This window comes from Penaeus japonicus, unplaced genomic scaffold, assembly GCF_977035675.1.
Source record: "Penaeus japonicus unplaced genomic scaffold, GWHDUDI00000001_assembly GWHDUDI00000019, whole genome shotgun sequence".
Taxonomy (NCBI): Eukaryota; Metazoa; Arthropoda; class Malacostraca; order Decapoda; family Penaeidae; genus Penaeus; species Penaeus japonicus.
Window position 1 is genome coordinate 12,524,469 of NW_028234421.1, and position 22,500 is coordinate 12,546,968.

The 22,500-nt window shown below is 47.7% G+C and overlaps 1 protein-coding gene across 8 annotated transcripts in view; it reads right to left on the minus strand.

Moving 5' to 3' along the window:
• Imp (IGF-II mRNA-binding protein) overlaps positions 1-22,500 on the minus strand; it is a 222,650-nt gene that overhangs the window by 31,401 nt on the left and 168,749 nt on the right. The window contains exon 1 of one of the 8 annotated variants that reach the window (XM_086547396.1): positions 17,709-17,746. The exons of 5 other annotated variants lie outside the window; for them this stretch is intronic. In XM_086547396.1, coding sequence (XP_086403522.1) covers positions 17,709-17,731 — 23 coding nt within the window. In that variant the 5' untranslated portion in view covers positions 17,732-17,746. Of the gene's footprint in view, positions 1-3,370; positions 3,531-17,708; positions 17,747-22,500 lie in introns of those variants that run through there. 2 more of the 8 variants (XM_086547394.1, XM_043007988.2) reach the window with 2 other exon arrangements.

Consider the following 22,500-nt stretch of genomic DNA (forward strand, 5'->3'; position numbering starts at 1 on the left):
TACATATACATAAATATATACATATATATACATATACATAAATATTATATATACAGTTATACATATATATACATATATCATATTTATTTACACACACACACACACGTATATGTGTGTTTATTTACATATATACATTGTAAATATATGTATATACATAAATTTGTGCGTATATCGTGTGTGTCTGTGTGTGTGTGTGTGTGTGTGTGTGTGTGTGTGTGTGTGTGTGTGTGTGTGTGTGTGTGTGTGTGTGTGTGTGTGTGTGTTCGTGCAAAGTCATTAATGACTGCGACTGCAGTGATGAGATAATACAGTCCGCGCAGGTGTGTGGAACATTCCCGACACGAGGGCACTCGAGGAACACCTGTGCCGGACCGGCTTTGGCATCAACTTACACAACCTTCACCCCAACATATATATATATATATATATATATATATATATATATATATATATATATATATATATATGTATATATGTATATATATATGTATGTATATATGTATATATATATGTATATATATATGTATGTATATATGTATATATGTATATACATATATATATGTATATATATAATGTTAAATATATGTATATATATATGTATATATATGTATATATATGTATATATATAATATATATAATATATATATATGTATATATATATATATATAATATATATATATATATATATATATATATATATATGAAACAAAGTAGAGGATCCACACGAAGTAGTCGTTACGCCCATGACCGTTACTACTATTACCGTTCTCTTATTTTCTCTCTCTCTCTAACTATATCGTTCTCATTCCATCTTGTCTTTTACTCAAAACGTGGCCAATCCTATCCTGCAATTGTGCAAGACATCCATTTGACACATGGAAGCTTGTTTTATCTTTCAGATGTTGTGAGGGAAACACGCATACTTGGGAGAGGGAGAGGATGAAAGAGAGAGAGGGCGAGAGAAATGGAGAGGGGGGGAAATACGAGAGAAAGAGAAATAGAGAAAGAAAGGAGAGAAATAGAGAAAGAGAAAGAGAAAGAAAGAGAGAATAGAGAGAAGATGAAATACAAATACACGCACGTGTACACACTGCACCCCCGCCCCCCCACCTCGTGACGGTCTGTCCTGCGCATATGACTTTAAAATTCCGACCTTTACTGGCACGGCCTCATCCATGGCGGCCCTGTCACTCATCTCATTACGATTTACTTTGTTTACCATTATTCTGGAAATAAACGCACTTGAAAAGAGTGGGGGCGACTCGAAGAAAAAAAAACGTCTGATCTGCTGTTTATTAGGATGTAACAAAGGACCAATAGGCGAGAGAAGGGAGAGGAGAGGAGAGAGAAAGGAGAGAGAGAGAAAAGAGAGGGGGAAAGCAGAGGAGCAAAGGAGAGAGGAGAGGAGAGGGGTGCGGAGGAGAAAGGAGATGGAGAAGGAAAGAGAAGATATTCGAGAAGAAAAAGAAGACAAGGTGAGGGGTATTATCTACGGAATGAGAGAGGTGTAGGGTAAGGAAAAGGCAGATAAAGGAGGAGGATTAGAGGAGAAGGAAGAATAAGGGTAGGATGGTCGTTTTCAATCCTGTTCCTCGCTCTCTCTCTTTCCCATTCCCTCTCTTCCCCTCCTCTTTCCTTCTTCCTTTCCTTCTCTCCCCTCCTTCCTTCAACCCTTCTCCATTTCTCCCTTCCTTCTTCCCTCTTTCTCTCCCCTTCCTCCCTCTCTCTTTCTCTCCCCTTCCTCCCTCCCTCTTTCTTTATCCCCTCCCTCCCTCCCTCTTTCTTTATCCCCTCCCTCCCTCCCTCCCTCTTTCTTTATCCCCTCCCTCCCTCCCTCCCTCTTTCTCTCTCCCCTGCCTCGCCCCCCCCCTCCCCCCCTCCCTCCCAACGGAGAAAACGACGAAAAGGGAAGTCCAAACTTCATGGCAAAATGATTAAGCTGAATGCAGGCAGCTTCCGGTGTTCGCAAGCAGGCTTTAATACGTAGTTACAAGTCCGCCGTTCGCCATCCACCGCTCCCCCCCCTCTCCCTCCCTCCCCCTCCCTCCCCCTACCCCCACTCGCATCCCCGCCTCTAAACACCCAATAGAGGAACTGCGGGAAATAAAGGAAAGAATAAAGGGGGGAGGGGCAGAGGCAGGGGCAGGGGCAGGAGAGGGAGGGGGGGCGATAAAAAAAAAGGGACAGGGAAAAAAAAAACAGCCATTGAGACAAATTACCTCGACTCAATACAGCTGCTAGATACCCTGTGATATCCTCTGCACAACAATGGCTCCAAGATATTTCCGAAAACACAAGAATTACGCTCGTGGCCGCGGGGCAAGGCGGCTTGGTTCAGATCTTGCTAAGGGGCGGGGGAAGAGGAGGGGGGAGGGGGAGGGGCGGGAAAGTAATGGGTGGGAGGGAGGGAGGGAAGAGAGAGAGAGAGAGGGGGAGAGGGAGAGGAAGGGAGAGATGAGGGGGGGGGGGAGAGAGAGAGGAGGAGAGGGAGAGGAAGGGAGAGATGGGGGGGGGGAGAGGGGAGGAGCGGAGGGGTGGATACTCGACATGGCCATCGGTAACTGATGGTAACTGACTCCGCGCATGCTGCTTCCTCAAGCCCTGCCCCCCGGCGATCTCTCGCAGGTAAGAAAAGGTAGAAACACCATCTCCTCGCCCTCCCTTCCTCCCTCCCTCCTTTCCCCCAATTCCCCTCTTCCTTTCCTTCCTACTCCCTCCTTCACCATCACCATTACCACTACTACCGCGCCATCACCATCGCCAGCACGTCGACGAGCATGTCAACCTCACTTCCACGCCGCTACAGATGAGTCACCAGAAAAATAAAACCCGCTCAAGCGATGTACTACTTTGTAATTTAGATGTTCTTTGCTTCTTTTTTTTGTCCAATTTCATGTTTTCATCATGGCCACAACAACCACCCCCTTTGACAACAGTCCTGTAAATGAACGACTCAACATTTTTGCTACATCATTCCTCGCATACTTCTTTAGAACCGCTGCACAGATACCAACCTGCAATTGGTCCGAGAAGAAAAAATCACAATAGCGGAACATCATGCTCAAACAGCTAGGTCAGTTCGAAGCCACGATTCAGTGACGCCACAGCCACGCCTGTACCTCGGAGGACGAGAGAGAGAGAGAGAGAGAGAGAGAGAGAGAGAGAGAGAGAGAGAGAGAGAGAGAGAGAGAGAGAGAGAGAGAGAGAGAGAGAGAGAGAAAATGGAAGGAGGGGATAGAGAGGAAGGGGAGAAGAAGAAAGGGAGACAGAACTGATGACGCGATGGGAAGAGAAAGGAAAGGAGGAAGGGAGACTAAATTCGGAGAAGAGCGAGACGGGAAGAGGAAAAGAGCGAGGGAAGAGGAGCTACCTTCACAACAGCAATGTCGAAAACACTGGCGCCAAGTACGTGGCTCGAACAAGAAGCGTCGCGGCGCCACAAAGTAAAAACCGAACGAGAAAAAATAAAACCGCTCTTGTTGCTGACAAGAGGAAGGGAGAAACATGAACACCGTATAACGTTCACAGATACACTGACAGTGGGGGGTGATTATCAAACACCCAAACACACACACACACACACTCTAACACCTGCACTTCGCAACACCTGTCCCTTGTTGCTTCCCACATACTACTTCTCATGTCGGGTAAAAAAAAAATCGAATTCAGATTCGTAGTGTAGACGGGATGGAACGGAGCTACAGCACCGACCATTCTAAACGAAGGCAAGTTCAGCAACACACGAAAGCGACTACGAAAGTTCCTACCGCAGGAAAGAAAATAGAAAGACGGAGAAAACGAAGGAAAAAAAATCCTAGTCATAAACCGAACGATGCAAATGGAGCGACACGTGATCAGCGGCTGGCACACCTGTCCCTCGCCGGGCCACATTTCGAGCTTTGCGAAGGACCTGCTCGCCACACCTCACCAGCTCACGTTCACACCCACGCGAGCTGTCCGCGTCCACGTCGTGTAACGAGTTAAGCGACCACTACAACAGCGATCGAGATGAAATCACGCGCCACCCAACTGGAATTACAGGAGGAGGAGAAGAGAATGCGGAAATATGATAAATATGTTAAGAGCTGCTACTGGTCTTGTAGAATCGAGAGCATGTTTATCTGCTACGCGGCAGAAAGAACATATAAATGTCATGCTGAATACTGCCATTAAGTCGCTTCTAATGCGATGTAGTAACAAAATGGATGCCGATGTAGCGACCAAGAAATAACACATGTCAACGTCGAAATGGATGGCATAATGGTTACTCTTTTGGGAGATTTAGCATGGAGAAGCGTAGTGCGCAGTGCCTGTGAGTTGTCGAAATCAACACGGATGCGCTGCTTGCGTGCTATTTATTGCGTATAAATAAATACTAAAGTGGCTTTGGCCCCGAACCTTTCCCCTACACATGTGTGTACTGCATATTGTACCGTGTACCGTGTCAGCGTATACGAATGGCCATTGCAAAAGCAAAGGGGCGTTCTTCTACTTCTGGACGCCCATGTAGATGGGCGTTTTTCTACTTCTGAACGGCTCTGTCGATGGGCGTTATAAAGCTGAAAAAAATCCCCTTTCCTTTTGCAATGGCCGTTCAAAAGTAGAAGAACGCCCCCTTTCCTTCGTCGCTGGACACTGAAATCATAGAGCGTCAATGCGCCGTCTCCCTCGGCCCGAATGCACCAGCATTTTTAGTGGAGTGCAGCGCTTGCGGCTTCCACGAGGTCCCTCCCGGCGGCCGGGGCGCCCATCTCCTAACTTCCCTTCTCTAAGATTCAAAGCGACATTATCCAAGTGCGGCGCCCGTTGAGGGGGCAGGGGGTGGCGGAGGGGGGAGGGGAGGCGGCGGGGGTTAGGGGCAAGTCCACCAACCATGAAAAATCCGTGATATTATTGGGACAGGAAGGCGAATCCTGCTCAGGCATGGAGGTCGCGAGGGAATAATTGACGAGGGCGCGGAGCTCCTGCCGACATGATTGGCTCATACGTGGGGAATGCGCCTTTACGAGGGCCGAAAAAAGGTTAATTGAGATTAACAATTTTCCAGGAAGGGGGAGGGAGATTGACGCCTGTATATGACATGAGGTACCCTGATTAGCTCGTGCGCGAGACCTGCCTTTGTGACTCCGATATCATCCCTCTTACAGATAGACATTCCTTCTTTCCATTCTCTCGTCGATTCTTCTAAACCCGTTATTCATCATCCACCCTCTGGTTCTCCAAGAAAAAGTATACGAGCCAAAGAAAGATGAATAAGAGATATAAAAAAATAATAAAAAGTCATTCGTTACACTCGTCTAAAATGAGGGGGGACGGGGGGAGGGGAGGGGAGACCAGAGATGGAGGGGAGCGCATCTCGTCCTCATGAACTTTTAATCTCTTGACATTCAGCCTGGTGTTACGGACAAGATCACACCATCAAAATATCAAAACCGCAAGAGAAAAGAGGCATAAAAGAAAAGAAAAGGGATGACGGTGATGCGGAGAAAGAGAGAATATGGAAGTAACTGCATTTTAATTTTTGTCTGTGCTTTTCCTTTTTAGAGGCGAAAACATATCGTGAAAATAACCATAATACAAGTAACATATAATAATGATAATGATGATAATAATGATAATAATGATGATGATGATGATGATGATGATGATAATAATAATAATAATAATAAAATAAAAATAAAGATAACAATAATCATAAAATAATATTCATAACCGTAATTTTAGTAAATAAACAACTATAAAACAATAACAACAACATCAAGTAAAACACTAGGCACATGATCAAACAAACGGCAAAATTTACAAAACAAAACTGCCAATACCATGAATTACAACCACTCGGCATAGACTCCGCACGCACACTTCAGTAAAAAAAAAATGTCTTTATCGGTTTCAGGTCGGCCCTATTTTCATTCGTTATCGGGATATGGGAAAAAAAAAAGTTATTTGCGTGATTTTTTATTGTCTTTCTCACTCCCCTGACTAAAAAACAAGCAAACTAAGAAACAAGCAAACAAAGGCGGTAGTAGTATCTAATGCGTTTCGTGCTGGGAAAGCCGTCGTTGGTGTCATTTAACTGATGTTACTGATAGTTAATGGATTGGTTGAATTGACGTCGCCGATAAATTTTGTCACCAACCGCTAAAAAAAAGATGTCACCGTTAAATTTTCATTTATTTTATGGATGTCACCGACAGCTAAAAAAAAAAAAATAAATAAATAAATATATCTCGCCGACTAATTTAGGCATAGACTATGGATGCCACTGATATTTATAAAGCAATTTAACGAAGCCATCAAATGAAAACCACACCGCGCTCCCACCTAGGCCTACCGCCTCAGAGCTCCCGTTACCGCACACTTTCAGCGGCGACATCAAGGTCCCTGAAGGTCTCTCTCCCCGCCGCGCCACGCCGCGCCGTGCCACCGGGACGACAAACCCAAACAAGACCAGAAACGAACATCAACCGCCAAAAAACAAAAACAAAAAAAGAGACGAAGGGGAAACCGCGCAAAAACAGCTCTGATAACATAGCAACCCTCCCCCACGTTACAGAGAGCTCCCAGCATGAAGGTCGCCCACCACAAGGGTAATGACTGAGGGAAAGAAACGCCAACGCACAACGCACGCATGCACGCACCGAACGCAAAACACAACGCTGGGGAGGGGGGGAGGGGGGGGAGGGAGCGAGAGTCACTCCCGCGCTTGCTTGCAGTGGAAGGGAAGGCATTCAGCTCTCCCACTCAAGCCGGCTCTCGCTCTCTCTCTCTCTCTCTCTCTCTCTCTCTCTCTCTCTCTCTCTCTCTCTCTCTCTCTCTCTCTCTCTCTCTCTCTCTCTCTCTCTCTCGCCCTAGTTTTGCATCTGCATGGCTCTTGCAGAAACAAGTACGCATTATTACATTATGAAACGGAAAATTAATTTCATAATATTATTGTATTGTAGAAAAAAGGTTCATATACAACACACACGCACGATATCACTGATTATCATTATAATCTTTAATCACTATAATCGTTAATCATTAGCATATACACATAAATACATCAATATACACCGTATATAGAACAAAGGAAGATTAATCAATCTTTACTTCTATCAAAACACTAATTTGACGCACATCACTTGTCCGCCCTACCGTCTCGCGCTCACCAAGACGTGACCAGCTTAATAACGGCAAAACGGACTTCAATTTCACCTTCTTCACACAAGCGCCAGTGCCAGACGAGACAGAGGAATACGAGAGGGAGAGGGAGAGGGAGAGAGGAGGGGAGGGGAGGGAGAGAGGAAGGGGGGAGGGAGAGGAGGGAGGAGGGGGGATGGGATGGGAGGAGGGAGGAGGGGGGAAGGAAGGGGGAGGGGATGGGAGGAGGGGGAAGGAGGGGGAGAGGAGGGAGGAGGGGGGAGGGGATAGAAGGAGGGAGGAAGGGGAAGGAAGGGGGAGGGGATGGGAGGAGGGGAAGGGTGACGAGACAAGCCTGTGCATTCGCCTTTCGATTTCCGAGAACTGTCCAGACATCCCGGAATGGATATAATACGTCGATCCTTCACGATTCACGATAAAACTGTTGCAGTCACGTGCAGCGGCATACGTACTCTTGCACGCGAGCGTCTGGAAGGCCGTAATCACAAGAGTCCGTGCATACCGACCTCACGCGTTCTTCATGACCCTGCATAACGTGCGCTCTCCCGTCATGCTGTCTGTGCATTGCGAGACGCGCTGGATGCCATGCGGGGAATCATTCACGACTGGGCTCGGCTTCGACATCTAATCTTCAACCTATTTTTGCTTTTGCTTATGGCTTGTTTACGCCTTGTTTACGGCTTGCTTTTAAATTGTTTACGGCGGGCGGCTTGAGTATGGGTTGCTATTGACACGGTGGTCATAGGCCTCGCTCCAAAAAACAATCTTCCACGATTGCATTGCAACCACCCGCTGGAATTTCCTAGCTCAACGACCTATCTCGGGAGAATGACGACGATTTTGATCTTGAAGTAATAACAGTTATATTAGTTTGCTGTAAGAAAAACTAATAAGGAAATGTAACAAGCATAACGATGAGCAATGCAATGGCACAATATTAGCGCATATTCAAAGCAACAAGAACGAGAAACCTGGAAGGCATAGGAAGAGGCACGAAGGGGGGGGGGGGGGTTAGGAGGAGAGAAAAGACAAAGGGAGAGACTTAAAACAGGGAGAGAGAAACAATATTGCTCCCTCCTTTCCATCTGCCCTCCCCCATCCACACCTTTCTCCTCCCCCCCCCACCTGACAGCTCCCCCTGCCATTCCATCTTAACCTTCAATCTTCTCCACCTTCTCTGTCTCCTACTCCACCACCTTCACCTCCATCTCCTTCTCCCCCTCCCCCTCCATCTCCTTCTCGCCCTCCCCTTCCTCTTCCTCCTCCATCTCCTCCCCCTCCCTCACCGCCCACTGACCCCCCCCCCATTAGCCGCAGCGTCAACGCCTAATTTTCTCATTTCCAAGTATACAAAACTGCGTCCGTGGGCGCGCGACGAGACAGGGACGCAGACGGCGACGCTGCGGGGTTCACGGGGGCGCTGGGCTTCGCTTCTCGGAACTTGATCAATTCCCCCCCTCCCCCTCCCCCTCTCCTCCCTTGGCCCTCTCCTGTCCCCTTCCCCTTCCCCTTGCCTTGGTTCTCTCCTGTTCCCTCCCCCTTGCCCTTCCCCCTCCCTTAGTCCTCTCCTGTCCCCTTCCCCTTCCCTTTCTCCCTCCCCCCCTCCCCCTTCCTCAGCACGTGAAGGCGCGTCGGGAAATTACATCACGCGTGATCATAGGGCGGCCGGCGGAAGAGTGGAAGACTGGGAGAGTGGGAGAGTGGAAGAATGGAAGGGTGGAAGAATGGAAGGGTGGATGAGTGGGAGAGTGGAAGACTGGGAGAGTGGGGGAGTGGAAGGGTGGAAGAGTGGGAGAGTGGAAGAATGGAAGGGTGGAAGAGCTAGAGGGTGAAATGATGAAAGGGTGGAAAGATGGAAAGGTTGAAGGTTGGGAGAGGGACGCCGTCCTAGTGGAAAAAGTAGGTGGGTGGGTGGGTGGGTGGGCGGGCGGGAGGCGGCGGTGGTAGTATAGTGATAGTTGAGGGGCACTGGTCGCTCAAGTGGGTGGGCTGGCGGTAGTGGGCGGCGATGGTGGCAGACAAGGCTGGGCGCGAATGGCAGACGAAATGGGTGAACAGCGATCAGGGGGATATGGGTGCCAGGTGGCGGTGGCAAAAGGAATCAAAGTTCCTCGTTCTAGATTTCTAATTCCATCTGCCTATTCACGCGCACACACATTGACAAACACAGCCAACACCTGCACAAATATACCCATTTACAGATACTAACATATGTGTGTACACACACACACACACACACACACACACACACACACACACACACACACACACACACACACATATATATATATATATATATATATATATATATATATATATATATGTATGTATGTATGCATATAATTGTATAGACATACAGACCTGTATGTATATACACGCATACTCTGTATACACATCACCTTTCAAAAGTAAACAGGGCAAAGTTGCTGTGGCGCGGCCCAGCCTGGCAGCGGCCGCAACCCCCGACAAAGAGACGAACCACTTTCGCTTCCGACAAAAACCTAAATCACGTCTAATTAAGAAGAAGAAACCGCCTTCGCCGCCGAGACTAACCTGAGCGGCAAACCTCCGCCTCTCTTTCAACACGCCGCCATACTCACCTGGAACAAAAGAAAGTTTATTAGTGACATTCTCATGGGGCCTTTGTTTGAAAGAAATTATCATCATCAAGAATAAGTATGCGCTCGCACCTCGCTCTCTTGTGCTCGCTCGCTGTCTGTCTGTCTGTCTGTCTGTCTGTCTGTCTGTTTGTCTGTCTGATGTGCTTATTCGCGTACACAGATACATTACAATAAATCATATATCATATCATCTTATATCATTATATGATTCATATATATTATATATTGCATTGTCCATCAATCTCGCACACACTTACACTTACACACACACACACACACACACAAAGCAGTAAATAACCGAGCGTTAACGTCTCTCTCTCTCTCTGTCTCTCTCTCTCTCTCTCAGGCATCCCGTGGTTGCATAATTGACGATCCGCATAAAGCTTAATCAATAAAAACGAATAAAGAAAAAAAGTTCCCTCTCTCTCTCTCTCTCTCTCTTTCTCTCCGTCTCGGCAAAGGTTGGCCAAGACAACCATCAAGAATTAACGAGCCAACTCCGAGCTCTCTGCAAGCATATCCCGGGAGATCAAGCTGCGTGAGCCCCGCCGCCCGCGCCTTTCCCTTCCCCGCAATGACCTTATTAGCCGCAAATGATCGGCTTTCTTTAAATAGCATTCATCTCCGCTTTGGGAAATCGTCGGGCACCGTGGCGTCACCTTTAAAAGGCACGAAGAAAGGTTGGTCTCCGGTCCTCATGTCGGAATTGGGGGGCGGGGGGAGGGCGGGGGGCAGGGGGGATATGTTGCGAAAAATGGAATCCCATTTTCATTGATGAACGCATGTGGATAAAGAAAATGGGATTAGGAGATGAATATAGGATGATGTTGAACATTTTAATAATTATGAGAGTTATTTAAAATAATAAAACGGTGAGAAGTAATGTGAATGACAGGAGATGGAAAAAGGAGAGGGAGAGGCGGAAGGAGAGGATATATATATATATATATATATATATATATATATATATATATATATATATATATAGAGAGAGAGAGAGAGAGAGAGAGAGAGAGAGAGAGAGAATGAAAGACAGAAAGAGAGACAGTAAAGAGAAACGTAAACGAGAGGTTAATGACTAGAGAATTGGCAAGGGGAAAAGCAGATAGGGAGGGGGGTAGGTTAGGGACTACAAGGGAGGAGAAGAGGAGAGGAGAGGAGAGGAAGAAGGGGGTGGGGGTGGGGGGGCGCACAACTCGTGACTTCATTATTCCATCAATAAGACATCACAAGGACCTAAATGTCACAGAACATCTATCTATCTCAAAAGAATAAAAATGGAATATCAACTTTATCAACAATATCAACACACCAACATCAATTACTACTCACTCTTCGGTCATTTTTTCTACGTCATTTCTCTAAACCTGATTAATCATTCCTCATCTCTATAGTAATTTTATAAGATTAATGAAAAACGAAAGAGAGAGAGAGAGAGAGAGAGAGAGAGAGAGAGAGAGAGAGAGAGAGAGAGAGAGAGAGAGAGAGAGAGAGAGAGAAGATATATATATAGAGAGAGAGAGAAGATATAGAGATAGAGGAGAGAGGAGAGAATAGAGAAGAGAAAGGAGAAAACAAAATAGACTAAAAATATAAAAAACGACAACAAAACAAAAATTATATATATATATATATATATATATATATATATATATATATATATATATATATATACACACACACACACACACACACACACACACACATAAATATACTTTCTCCTCGCCCCTCCTTATAAAAAAAAATAAATAAATAAAAAAGAGAAAAAAAGAAAAATAACGAAACCAAATACGAGAAACAAAAGAGATACACAAACGGACAAAAAGTCACGGCGTCCATCCCCTTGGCGGTACAATTAGGTTCCGCAAAGCATTACGTAGTCAAATCTCCCCTCGTCACCTTTAGCCTCGCGCCCGCTGCCCTCTGCCCTAATTACCAGACCGCAAGGAGAGGGGAAGAATACGGGAAGGGAGGAATGGGGAGGGGAAGGGAGGAATGGGGAGGGGAAGGGGGGGGAGGGAGGGGATGGAGGGGAGGGAGGAGGGGAGGGGGGGAGGAGGGAGGGGATTGGGAGGGGTGGAGGGGGAGGGAGGGGAGGGGGTAGTGGGGAGGGGAAGGGAGCGGGTGGAGTGGGGAGGGGAAGGGAGGGGAGGAGAGGGGAAGGGAGGGGAGGGAGGGGAAGGGAGGGGAAGGGAGGGGAGGGAGGGGAAGGGAGGGGAGGAGAGGGGAAGGGAGGGGAGGGAGGGGAAGGGAGGGGAGGAGAGGGGAGGGGAAGGGAGGAGAAGGGAGGAGAAGGGAAGGGAAGGGAAGGGATGGATGGAGAGGGGAGGGGATAGGATGTGAGGGAAAAGACCTATTTCCCCTCTATGACTTAAATGCCAAAAGCAATTGTATATTCTTCCTCTTCTATTTTTTTTTACAGTTATTGCAAAACGAAAGGAGAGAGGGAGGAACAAGGACTGGAGAGGGAAGGAGGAATGGGAAAGGGAGGGAGAAGAGGAGGGTGATAGAGAGGGGGAAAAGAAGGAAGAGGGAAGGAACGAGAGAGGATGATGGAAAGGGGGAAAATAATGATGATGATGATGATGATGATGATGATGACACCGATGGACAAGGTATGATTCCAAATCACCCCCAACCTACAACTTCCGAATAGTCAAACAACTACACAAAAGCAACACCAAATAAACAACTCGCTAAATATACCCCCCCCCTCCAAATAAAAATAAAAGTTCCATGAATAAATAAATACATAAATTGATAATCACCCCCCCCCCTCCGCTCCCCAAGGCAATCAATCCGACCGCACCGTCAGCATCACATCCGAAGGCGGGCTGACATCGAGCGCCGATTCCCACCCGATTATATATCCACCTCCCCCCCCCCCTTTGTAACTACCCCTCTCCCCCTTTCCCCCTTTCTCCTTCCCCTTGGTAACTCCCACCCCCATTCCTCATGGTAACTGGTAACTCCTCCCTGCCCCCCTGCCCCTCCGCCCCTCCGCCCGCCCACCCACCCACCCGCTCGCAACAATTATTCACGGGTGGAAGCTGAATAATGAAGTCATTACCGTGTTCTTCAAAGGTCGCAAGGCAATAATTGAAGAAACATCACCTCATATGCCTGCATGACCCCCCTCCCCCCAGCCTGTCTATCATTCTTTTCTTTCTTTTTTTTTTCTTTCTTCTCTCATCTCCCTCTTTTTCCTTTCTTTTTCCTTTCTCTCTCTCTCTCTCTACACATGCACATACTTACACACTTGCGCTCCACCCTCTCTCTCCACCCTCTCTCTCCTCCCTCTCTCTCCCCCCTCTCTCTCCTCCCTCTCTCTCCTCCCTCTCTCTCCTCCCTCTCTCTCCTCCCTCTCTCTCCTCCCTCTCTCTCCTCCCTCTCTCTCCTCCCTCTCTCTCCTCCCTCTCTCTCTCTCTCTCTCTCTCTCTCCTCTCTCTCTCTCTCTCTCTCTCTCTCTCTCTCTCTCTCTCTCTCTCTCTCTCTCTCTCTCTCTCTCTCTCTCTCCCTCTTTCTCTCCCTCTCCCTCTCCCAAAAAATAAATAAATTCACACAGAAATACAGAAAACGAGCAAAAGAACAATTAAAAGAAGAAAACGCAAACAAAAACAAAAACAAGCAACAGAAAATCGCCCAAGAAACAAACACCTCCGCCACCGTAATCACCACGATGCAATATCAACAATGCAAGCCGTAACGCATTTCGAAAAAAGATCTTAGGAAAGTCTTGTTGCAGGTCAATGTTGATATTTTTTTTGGTGTTTTTTTTTGTTTGTTTTTGATGGCTTACTGGTTGGTCTTACTTTAAGTTTTGTTTGTGTTTGTGATACATGTCAGATAAATGAGAAAGGAAAGGTAAGAATTATGGGGGAAATAGACAAAATTAAAGAATTAAAACAGCGAGTTGCCTCCCACCCCCCAAAGACATTTCAACCCCCCTGCCCACTTCAATGAACTCGTAATTACAATATCCAAATGTTCTACTCCGCCACAAGACACGCTCGCACGCACACACTTACGTACGCGCGCACAAAGCACAAAAGCACCCAAGCAAAGCAAAGCAAAGCAACGCACCTTCGAAATGCCAATATCCTTTTGATACTATGCAATTTCATGTGTTCCCCGGGCATATAAAATCGCCGCTGGGCACACGCACCTGGACTCATTCATATGATTAGCGGAGAGCGCGTAGCACCGCTGAGTCGACGCCGCCCACTCCCCCCACCCCCTACCCCCTATCTCTACTCTCTCTCAAAGTCAAAGTCTCACTCTCTCACTCCTTCTCCTACTCTCTCTCTCCTACTCTCTCTCTCCTACTCTCTCTCTCCTACTATATCTCTCCTACTATATCTCTCTTACTATATCTCTCTTACTATATCTCTCTTACTATATCTCTCTTACTATATCTCTCTTACTATATCTCTCTTACTATCTCCTCTTTTCTCCTTACCCACTCTCTCTCTCCTTCAACCTCCTCCATCTCCATCTCCCTCTCCCTCTCCATCTCCATCTCCATCTCCCTCTCTCTCCTCCTCCCCTCTCCCCGTCCCCGCCAGGAAAACTCAACCACCACCGCCCACCCCCACCCTCTTCCCGCCCACATTGGGGTGGTGCGGGAGCCGCTTCGCCACCCTCGGAGGAAAAGCGGATAAGTGGGAGGAAGAGGAAAAGAACGGAAGAGGGAGGGAGGGAGGAGGGGGGGAAAAGAGGATGGAATGGTAGAAAATGGGATACGGGGAGTGAGAGAGAAAGGAAGGGAGGGAGGGGGTGGGAGGGGATTAAGATGAAGGGGAGGGGTATGAGGAGGGAGGGAGGGAGAAGGGAAGGGATGAGGTGGGATAGAGGGAAAGATGGGAGGAGCGGAGGAGGAGATGGAGGAGTAGGATTAGAGAAGGAGAAGAAGAAGGGGGAGGAGGAAGATTAGAGAAGGAGAAGAAGGGAGAGGAGGATGAGAAAAGGGGGAGAAGAAGAAGGGGGAAGAGGAGGATTAGAGAAGGAGAAGAAGAAGGGGGAGGAGGAGGATTAGAGAAGGAGAAGAAGAAGGGTGAGGAGGATGATTAGAGAAGGAGAAGAAGGGGGAGGAGGAGGAGGAAAGAAGGAGGATGTGGAGGAGGAGGAGGAGGAGGAGGAGAAAAAGAAGGAGGAGAAGTGGGAGGAGAAGAAGGAGGAGTAGGAGGAGAAAAAGGAGGAGAAAAGAATGAGAATGAGGAGGAGGAGGAGAAGGAGAAAAAGAAGGAGGAGGAGAAAAGAAGGAGGAGGAGGAGGAGAAGGAGAAAAAGAAGAAGGAGGAGGAGAAAAAGAAGGAGGAGGAGGAGGAGAAAAAAGAAGATGGAGGAGGGGGAAAAGAAGGAGGAAAAGAAAAAACAAGAAGAAGAGAGGGAAGAAGAGGATGGAGAGGGGTAGGGAGGAGGAAGAGGAAGGTAATAAGTAGAGACAAGGAGGAAGACGACGTAAAAAAAAGGGGAGGAAACGAAAACAAAGAAAGACAAGTATAAGTAGAAGAGAAAGCAGGAGAAAGAAGAGAAAGGAGGAGTCAGAGAAGGCAATGACGAGTCCAGAAGGAGAAGACTGGTCCAATCATAATTAGAATATCATATCTTATATATAATAATAGTAAGTAATGACAAAAATTATACAGCAACACGCAATAGTAATTATGATCAAATTAATAACAGCAATGACCACCGATACTACTACTAATTTAACAATAATTCCGGACATCATGCCAAGCTATAAGATCTAAGAGACAATCAATTCTAACAAATAAAGTAAACAATTGCCAATGCAGATGATCTAACGACAAAAAGTAAGGTAAATATATTGCATCATCTTATATAAGAGAAAAAAGTGGAAGTAGAAGCATAAATGAAAGCGTAAAAAATTGGTTTTTTAAATCATCCTATACCACAGAAACTCGATAAAGCCACTAAATGCCGTTGGAAAATAATGTCTCGATAATCTTGATCATTACCAAGTCTATTTTAAAAAACTAGCAAGGCAAAAGCCACTAAATGTCCGTTGGAAGCGATAATGTCCCTCGAGAATCTTGATTCATTAAATTAACTATCTAGTCTATCCATTAACTGATAACCCCAAAAATTAACAGCGTGAATAGAAAAAAGGTCTTTACCTATCCATGTACTGTCGCTGTCGAAACCCGTGTAACGGATTAGTGAGGACAACAAAGGTCATCTACACAGTATTACTGCGCTGTATCTTTTTTTGAGAAAAAGGAAATTAGCAGAGAAAAGCCAGGCTACACAGCCATCTTAGGTTTTGCGTAAAAGATGTAGAATCTCAAAAGCCAGAATTCTCTTTCATCCAATATGTAAATCATTAAGTATTCTCATCATCAATGCATATCGCCAAAGGTAAACAGAAAATCATGCACTGCTGCCAGGTGAGGTCATGCAAGGTGATGAGCAAGGCTTCCAGTGGCGAAGGCGGTGATTTGTGGTGAGGGGGTGATGGTGCCAGCGGCTTGGCTTTACAGTGACGCGCTGTGGTGGAGGTGGAGGAGATGGCGGTGGTGATTTATGGTGAGGCTGATGGTGGTGTTTGTGGTTTTATGGTGAGACGGCGGTCAGTGGTGAGAGAGTGATCGTTGGCGGCGATTTATGGTGAGGCGGTGACGTTGGCGAATATATGGTGGCGATGGTGATGGCAGCGGGGTTAATTAACGGTGCACTGAGGAAACGGATATCGGAATGATGGGATGGTATGGTGATGGGCGAATATATGACGAGTCCGGCTCCATGAGGTGATGGTGGGCTGTTATAGTGATACAGTGACTTGGTTTCCAGATCTATGGCGAGGAGACGAAAGGAAATGAGTGAATGAGAAATGGAGAGACCGGATGCAACGGTAAACGAACCGAACTGCTGCAAATGGGCACGTGTCTCGCCGCCCTGTGCAATGTCGTGCAATGTCGCGCCACGTAACATCCACCTGACGTCTCCTCAGAACCAATCAAGATTCTGTTTGAGGCCACACAAGCCCTTTCAGTCTGTGTTTGTTCTACCTGAAGGCGACTACAGCGTGCGCGCGTGGGGGCAAGAGGCAGGGGGGGGGGTCGGACTGGGGCGTGGGTGCAGCGTGGAAATGGCGTGCGGGGAGAGAAATGCGCTTATGACGAGAAGAGCAAACCGACTCTAAAGATCGCCTTTCGAATGATTACAGACTTATCACTATCCCCCGCGCCTTGCAGTATTAAAAGCGCTGAGACTAATGTGCACAAAATGCCTCTTCGGCGCCTATTTCGGCCGTCATCCCCTCCGAGACCTGGAAAACCGTGAACCAGACACTACTTCGCACAGCCCATGTTCGCCCCACATGGCCCCACCCTCGACCAGCTGGGCCCCCTCCATCACTAGAACCACCGCCGCCGCCGCCGCCGCCGCGCGTGGGCCGGCTGCCACCAGGTAGGTATTAACCAAGGCCCGGCAAAAAATCATATCTGGACAGTTTAATTGTTATCGATAACCGTCAAAAACCGGGGCGCTCTGGGTCCTCCCGCTCGCTCTCCCTATCTTTCTCCTAACAATTCCCCGTCGGCATACACCTGGCGTCACGGCCTCAACCCTTTTATTCGCCCTGCGTACGATAAAAATTAAAGATGCTAAGAGCTTCTCCTCCTAGCTGGACACACGATTTCTTCTCCGTCGTTTGCCTCAGCTCAGAAGGCGGATTTGGTGCCTAAAGGCGAGTTCAGCCGAGAGACTCCTCTCAACTGCATCCAGACGGTGATAATCAAGGACGAACAGATATTTACATAGGGAACATCGTCCTGCGAGGAAGCCGGAGCCAGAGCCGGGCACGAGCGTCGGGACGCGTTAGGACTAGTGCAGGGGGAGGGCTGGTTGCGAGTCCGGCCCCGACACACACCACAACCCTGGGCCTCTGCCTCACCCTCGTCACAACCCTACCTCCCCTTACCTTGCAGCTCTCTGCACACACATCTGCTGACATTTCTTACGGAAAGTGTGAGGTCGAAGGGAGTGAGGAGGATACAGCGTGCTCTTCACCGCCCTGAAGCTGCCTGATGTTTACTGACGCCTGGCGGAGGACCGGGCAGTCACACAACAGCGGCCACCACACCCAAACATTGCGGGTTTCCTTGGCTACTTAATACACCACATCCCTCCCACACACGCCACCCCTCCATGAAGTGACCAGACCTAAGATTTATCGGGTGCGAATACCGCCCACCAAACTCTCGACAATATGATGGCCTAGGACCCGCGCTCGGTGCACGGACACACGCACGCACGCACATACGTACGCACACCCGGGCCACAGCCCTCGTGTTTACATGGGGAATCCCTCACCCCTGCCTTGGCCCCCCTTCCCCTCTCCCCCGAGCTCTGAAGACTCATGTTACGCTACAATATTGCCAACCATTATCCATCGCTTTTTATTATCTCGCACTACGAAATGCTCGCACACGAATCCACGAAACGACGAGTCTCCAGTCTGACAGTTCGTGGCTCGCCCCCCGGACCGAAAGAAACGGCGACGACAGTGCACGCGGGGACGGCGACGGAGATGAAGATCGCGGACGACACAAGGGGAGGGCAAGGCGCGCACGCACTCGCCGAGGGTGTGGGGGTGTGGGCCGTGGCTGAAGAAATTCTTAGGGTGAAGGTTCAAACGCTGCCACAGGACCCGATGGCGTCGCTCTCTGGTGCGAAGAGGCGGCGGCGGCGGCGGCGGGTAGTTAGCCACAGGCCGACCTAGCCTCCTCCTCTACCTCCTGCCCCATTACCACCTCCACCTCCACCACCTCCTCTTCCTCCTCCTCCTCCTTCTTGAGAGGCCCCGCGCCATTTTTTACCGGATGCCTCGTTCCAGCCTTCGAGAAGAGCTGTTGATGACTGCAGATGGCGCTCGCAGCCTATGGAGCTCAAATGGACATCTTTATAACGATCTTACTTGAAGGGGAAAAAACACTGCGTAGAGAGGAAGCCGAATTGTTAAAGAATCATTTTTCTTCCTAAAACTGAAATGGAAACACGAAATGGTGCCAGAAATACTATAACAAAAAGCAAAGCCAGTTTCGTAACTTCATCCACGTTAGGAAAATTGGGATATAAAAAAAAAATCCCAAACCATGTTAGTGACTAAAGAGAATAAACAACAAGAGTCTAACCTCCGAAAAGATCTTTCGGCCTCGTCTCATCTCACGATAGAAGAAGAGAAAAGAAGAGGAGGAGGGAGAAAGGAGGAAGGGAGGAGGAGGAGGAAGGAAGGGAGGGAGGATGAAGGGAGGGAGGGAGGAGGAGGAAGGAAGGAGGAGACAGTGAGGCTGCAGACGGCACAAAGGGAGGGAGGGAGGAAAAAGGAAGGAAGAGAGAGAGAGGGAAAGGATGGAGGAGGAGGGAGAGAAGAGATGGAAGGAGGGAGAGGAGAGATGGATGAGGAGGGAGAGGAAAGATGGAGGAGGAGGAAGGAGGGGAAGGATGGCGGAGGAAGAGCAAGAGGAGGGAGAGAGGGAAGGATGGGAGGAGGAGGAAGGGAAAGGATAGAGGAGGAGGGAGGGGAAGAATGGAAGGAAGAAAGGGAGGAGGAGACAGTGAGGCTGCAGAGGGCACAAAGGGGAGATGCAAAATGAATGCACGTTATCAAAAAGTCTTGCAAGGAAATGGTATTGCTCATAAAGCATGCAACTGACCAGCTGCTCCGTGTGGGTTGCGCCGCCAACCTTTCCCGGTAATGACAGCCCCATCAACCTCGCAATCAAGAAGCCCCGACGAACGCGCGGAACACGGAACGAAGCCGGAAAATCGCCCTCGATCGCCCTCCTTCCCAATCGCGGCGAGGAAAAGTCGCGATTAAAGCCGTCTCGATGATGATTGACAGCGCCGAAACAAGGGAAGCAATCTCACACCTTTTGCCCGGCGCCGGCATGGGTTTCCGCTGCCCCGCATCCCTTCGCGGTAATGGCTTTTAATGGGTATTTATGGGTATTTATTCCCTCCTCCTCCTCCTCCTAACCACCCCTCCCCCCACTACCCCCCCACTCCCCCCCCCGAGCCCGAAGCCGTGGAAGAATATCTCGTTCCCCCTCCCCTCCCCACACACACCCCCTTGAACTATCGCTCTGAAATCCACTTTTATCGCCTTTGGGTACTTGGCGCTTTCCCGTCCGGAGGAAGATCGGAGGAAGATCGGGGTCTATTTGCATTGAAACCCCGATGCTCAGAGCGAGAGAGGAAGGAGATGATTTCCTCTTTGACGCGTTGCACACCTTTCGGCGAACGAGGAACGGCGTCTTCGCAGAAATAAAATAAACGCAATTATATCAATTTGCGGCCAAGCTTAATGTGCAATTGTGGTCTCTCGTCCATTAAAGTGAATTATGTCCGGTCCGAAAAAATAAATCATTGAATAAATACAATGATTTCCTGGCGATTCCTTGCAATATATCACTATGGCAAATTATCACGTGTATTTCATCTCTGCAATTATTCAAATTTACAGATGTACAATTATACTAAAGGCAGTGACCTATAAATTTTATTATGGTTCTGGTGACGATAAATTATTGTCTATGCGTGTACTTTATATATATATATATATATATATATATATATATATATATATATATATACATATATACATATAAGAGAGAGAGAGAGAGGAGAGAGAGAGAGAGGAGAGAGAGAGGAGAGAAAAGACAGAGAGAAAGACAAAGAGAGAGAAAGAAGAGAGAGAGAGGAGAGAGAGAGAGAGAGAGAGAGAGAGAGAGAGAGAGAGAGAGAGAGAGAGAAGAGAAAGAGAGAGAGAAAGAAAGAAGAGAAGAGAAGAGAAGAGAAGAGAGGAGAGAGAGAGAGAAAGGAGACAGAGAGAGAGAGAGAGAGAGAGAGAGAGAGAGAGAGAGAGAGAGAGAGAGAGAGAGAGGAGAGAGAGAGAGAGAGAGAAGAGAAGAGAAGAGAAGAGAGAAGAAGAGAGAGAGAGAAAGAAAGAGAGAGAGGAGAGAGAGAGAGAAAGAGAGAGAGAAAGAAAAAGAGAAAGAGAGAGAGAGAGAGAGAGAGAGAGAGAGAGAAAGAGAAAGAGAAAGAGAAAGAGAAAGAGAAAGAGAAAGAGAAAGAGAAAGAGAAAGAGAAAGAGAAAGAGAAAGAAAGAGAAAGAAAGAAAAAGAGAAAATATGAGTGAGAATCAGTGTGTGAGAAAAGAGAGGACTACTTACACACGCGGGCTCATATGCATGTGCGGTTTTAATATTGTATCAAGGCGGGATTCGGATTAGAACGCTAAAAAAAAAACAAGAAAAAAGTCACAAAAAACAAAGCAAGGGCAATCCACAAGCAAAATCAAAATAGTAATACAGAATTAACATCTACATCTACAAGAGGGGAAAAAAACCCTGGGAGTTGAGCGGGTGCCGTCGTTTACCCAGCCAGAGAAGTCAACTCGCCCCCTCCCCCTCCCCCTCCCCCAAACTCCCCCCTTTTTCCCACCGACCGCGGCCAAGTGAACCATCGCCGCCCACAGAGAATAGACGGATGACAATGCAGGTGATCAGAGCACAAGGCCACAGTTGGCCAGTTCACATAACTATACCCTCGTCGCGCAGGGCTGTCAACGCTGGGAATCGAACACTCTAGCCTTGGCAATACCGCAAAATGCGTATGTGAGAATGGGGGGAGGGGGGAGGGGGGAAGGGGGAGGGGAGGGGAGGGGAAGGGAGGGAGAGGGGAGGGGAAGCGGGAGGGAGAGGGGGAGGGGAAGCGGGAGGGAGAGGGGGAAGGAGAGGGGGAGAGGGAGGGGGAGGGAGAGGGAGAAAGAGAGGAAGGAGGGAGTGGAGGAGGGAGAAAAGGGATGAAATGAAAGAAAGGGAAAGGGAAAGGAAGAAAGAACGAAAGAGAAAAGGAGATAGGAGAGAGAAAAGAGACCCTTTGATCAGTCCAAAAGAAGATACTCCCATCTTCCTTCCACGAAACAAAAGGTCAATTAAAGACAAAACAAAATTATAAAAGCACTAACAAAGCATCTCCCTGTGATGCAGCGGCCAGTGCATGTTTTGGTGTCACGGAAGGTTGAGCATAACGTGTGTCACATGCAATACTAAGTCCGGCTTAAGTATTCGAGTGGCGTCCGGCCAAAGTTGGGACCCCCGCCCCTGCACTAATTCAAGTGTCGCGGCCTTATCACTGTCTGCTTTATACATCTTGCGAGGCGATGCCAGACTTTGTTGTTTTCAGATAGTAATAATAATGGTAATGATGATGACGATAATCTATATCATCATCATGAATCAGGGAAGTTTTATAAACTCGGAAATTATTTTTGTTCCTCATCTAGCCACTGAAATACTTTGCATCTAATTACATCTACGTATATATTGATGCATGTAAATGTTTACAAACACACACACAAAAACAACAACTGTGTGTGTATATACGTAAACACACACACAACTACATCTATATCTATCTATCTATTTATCTATATCGATGCATGCATAAATTCACGCATACACGCACAAAAAATGGCTAAATGCCTAATAATGTGAATTCTTGCGATGCCATCCCCTCCCTTCCCCCCCACCATTGACATTCTACTCGTTGCTATCAATATTCTAGCTTCTTCCTTCCCACCCTGTCCGTGTTTCGGTCCATCACACTCGCCTCGTGAGAGACAGCGAGCGACCTGCAGTTCACCTCAGACAGACAGCGCTTTAAACACACCACGCGCACAGCCGTCAAGGTGATGGCAGCGAATCTTT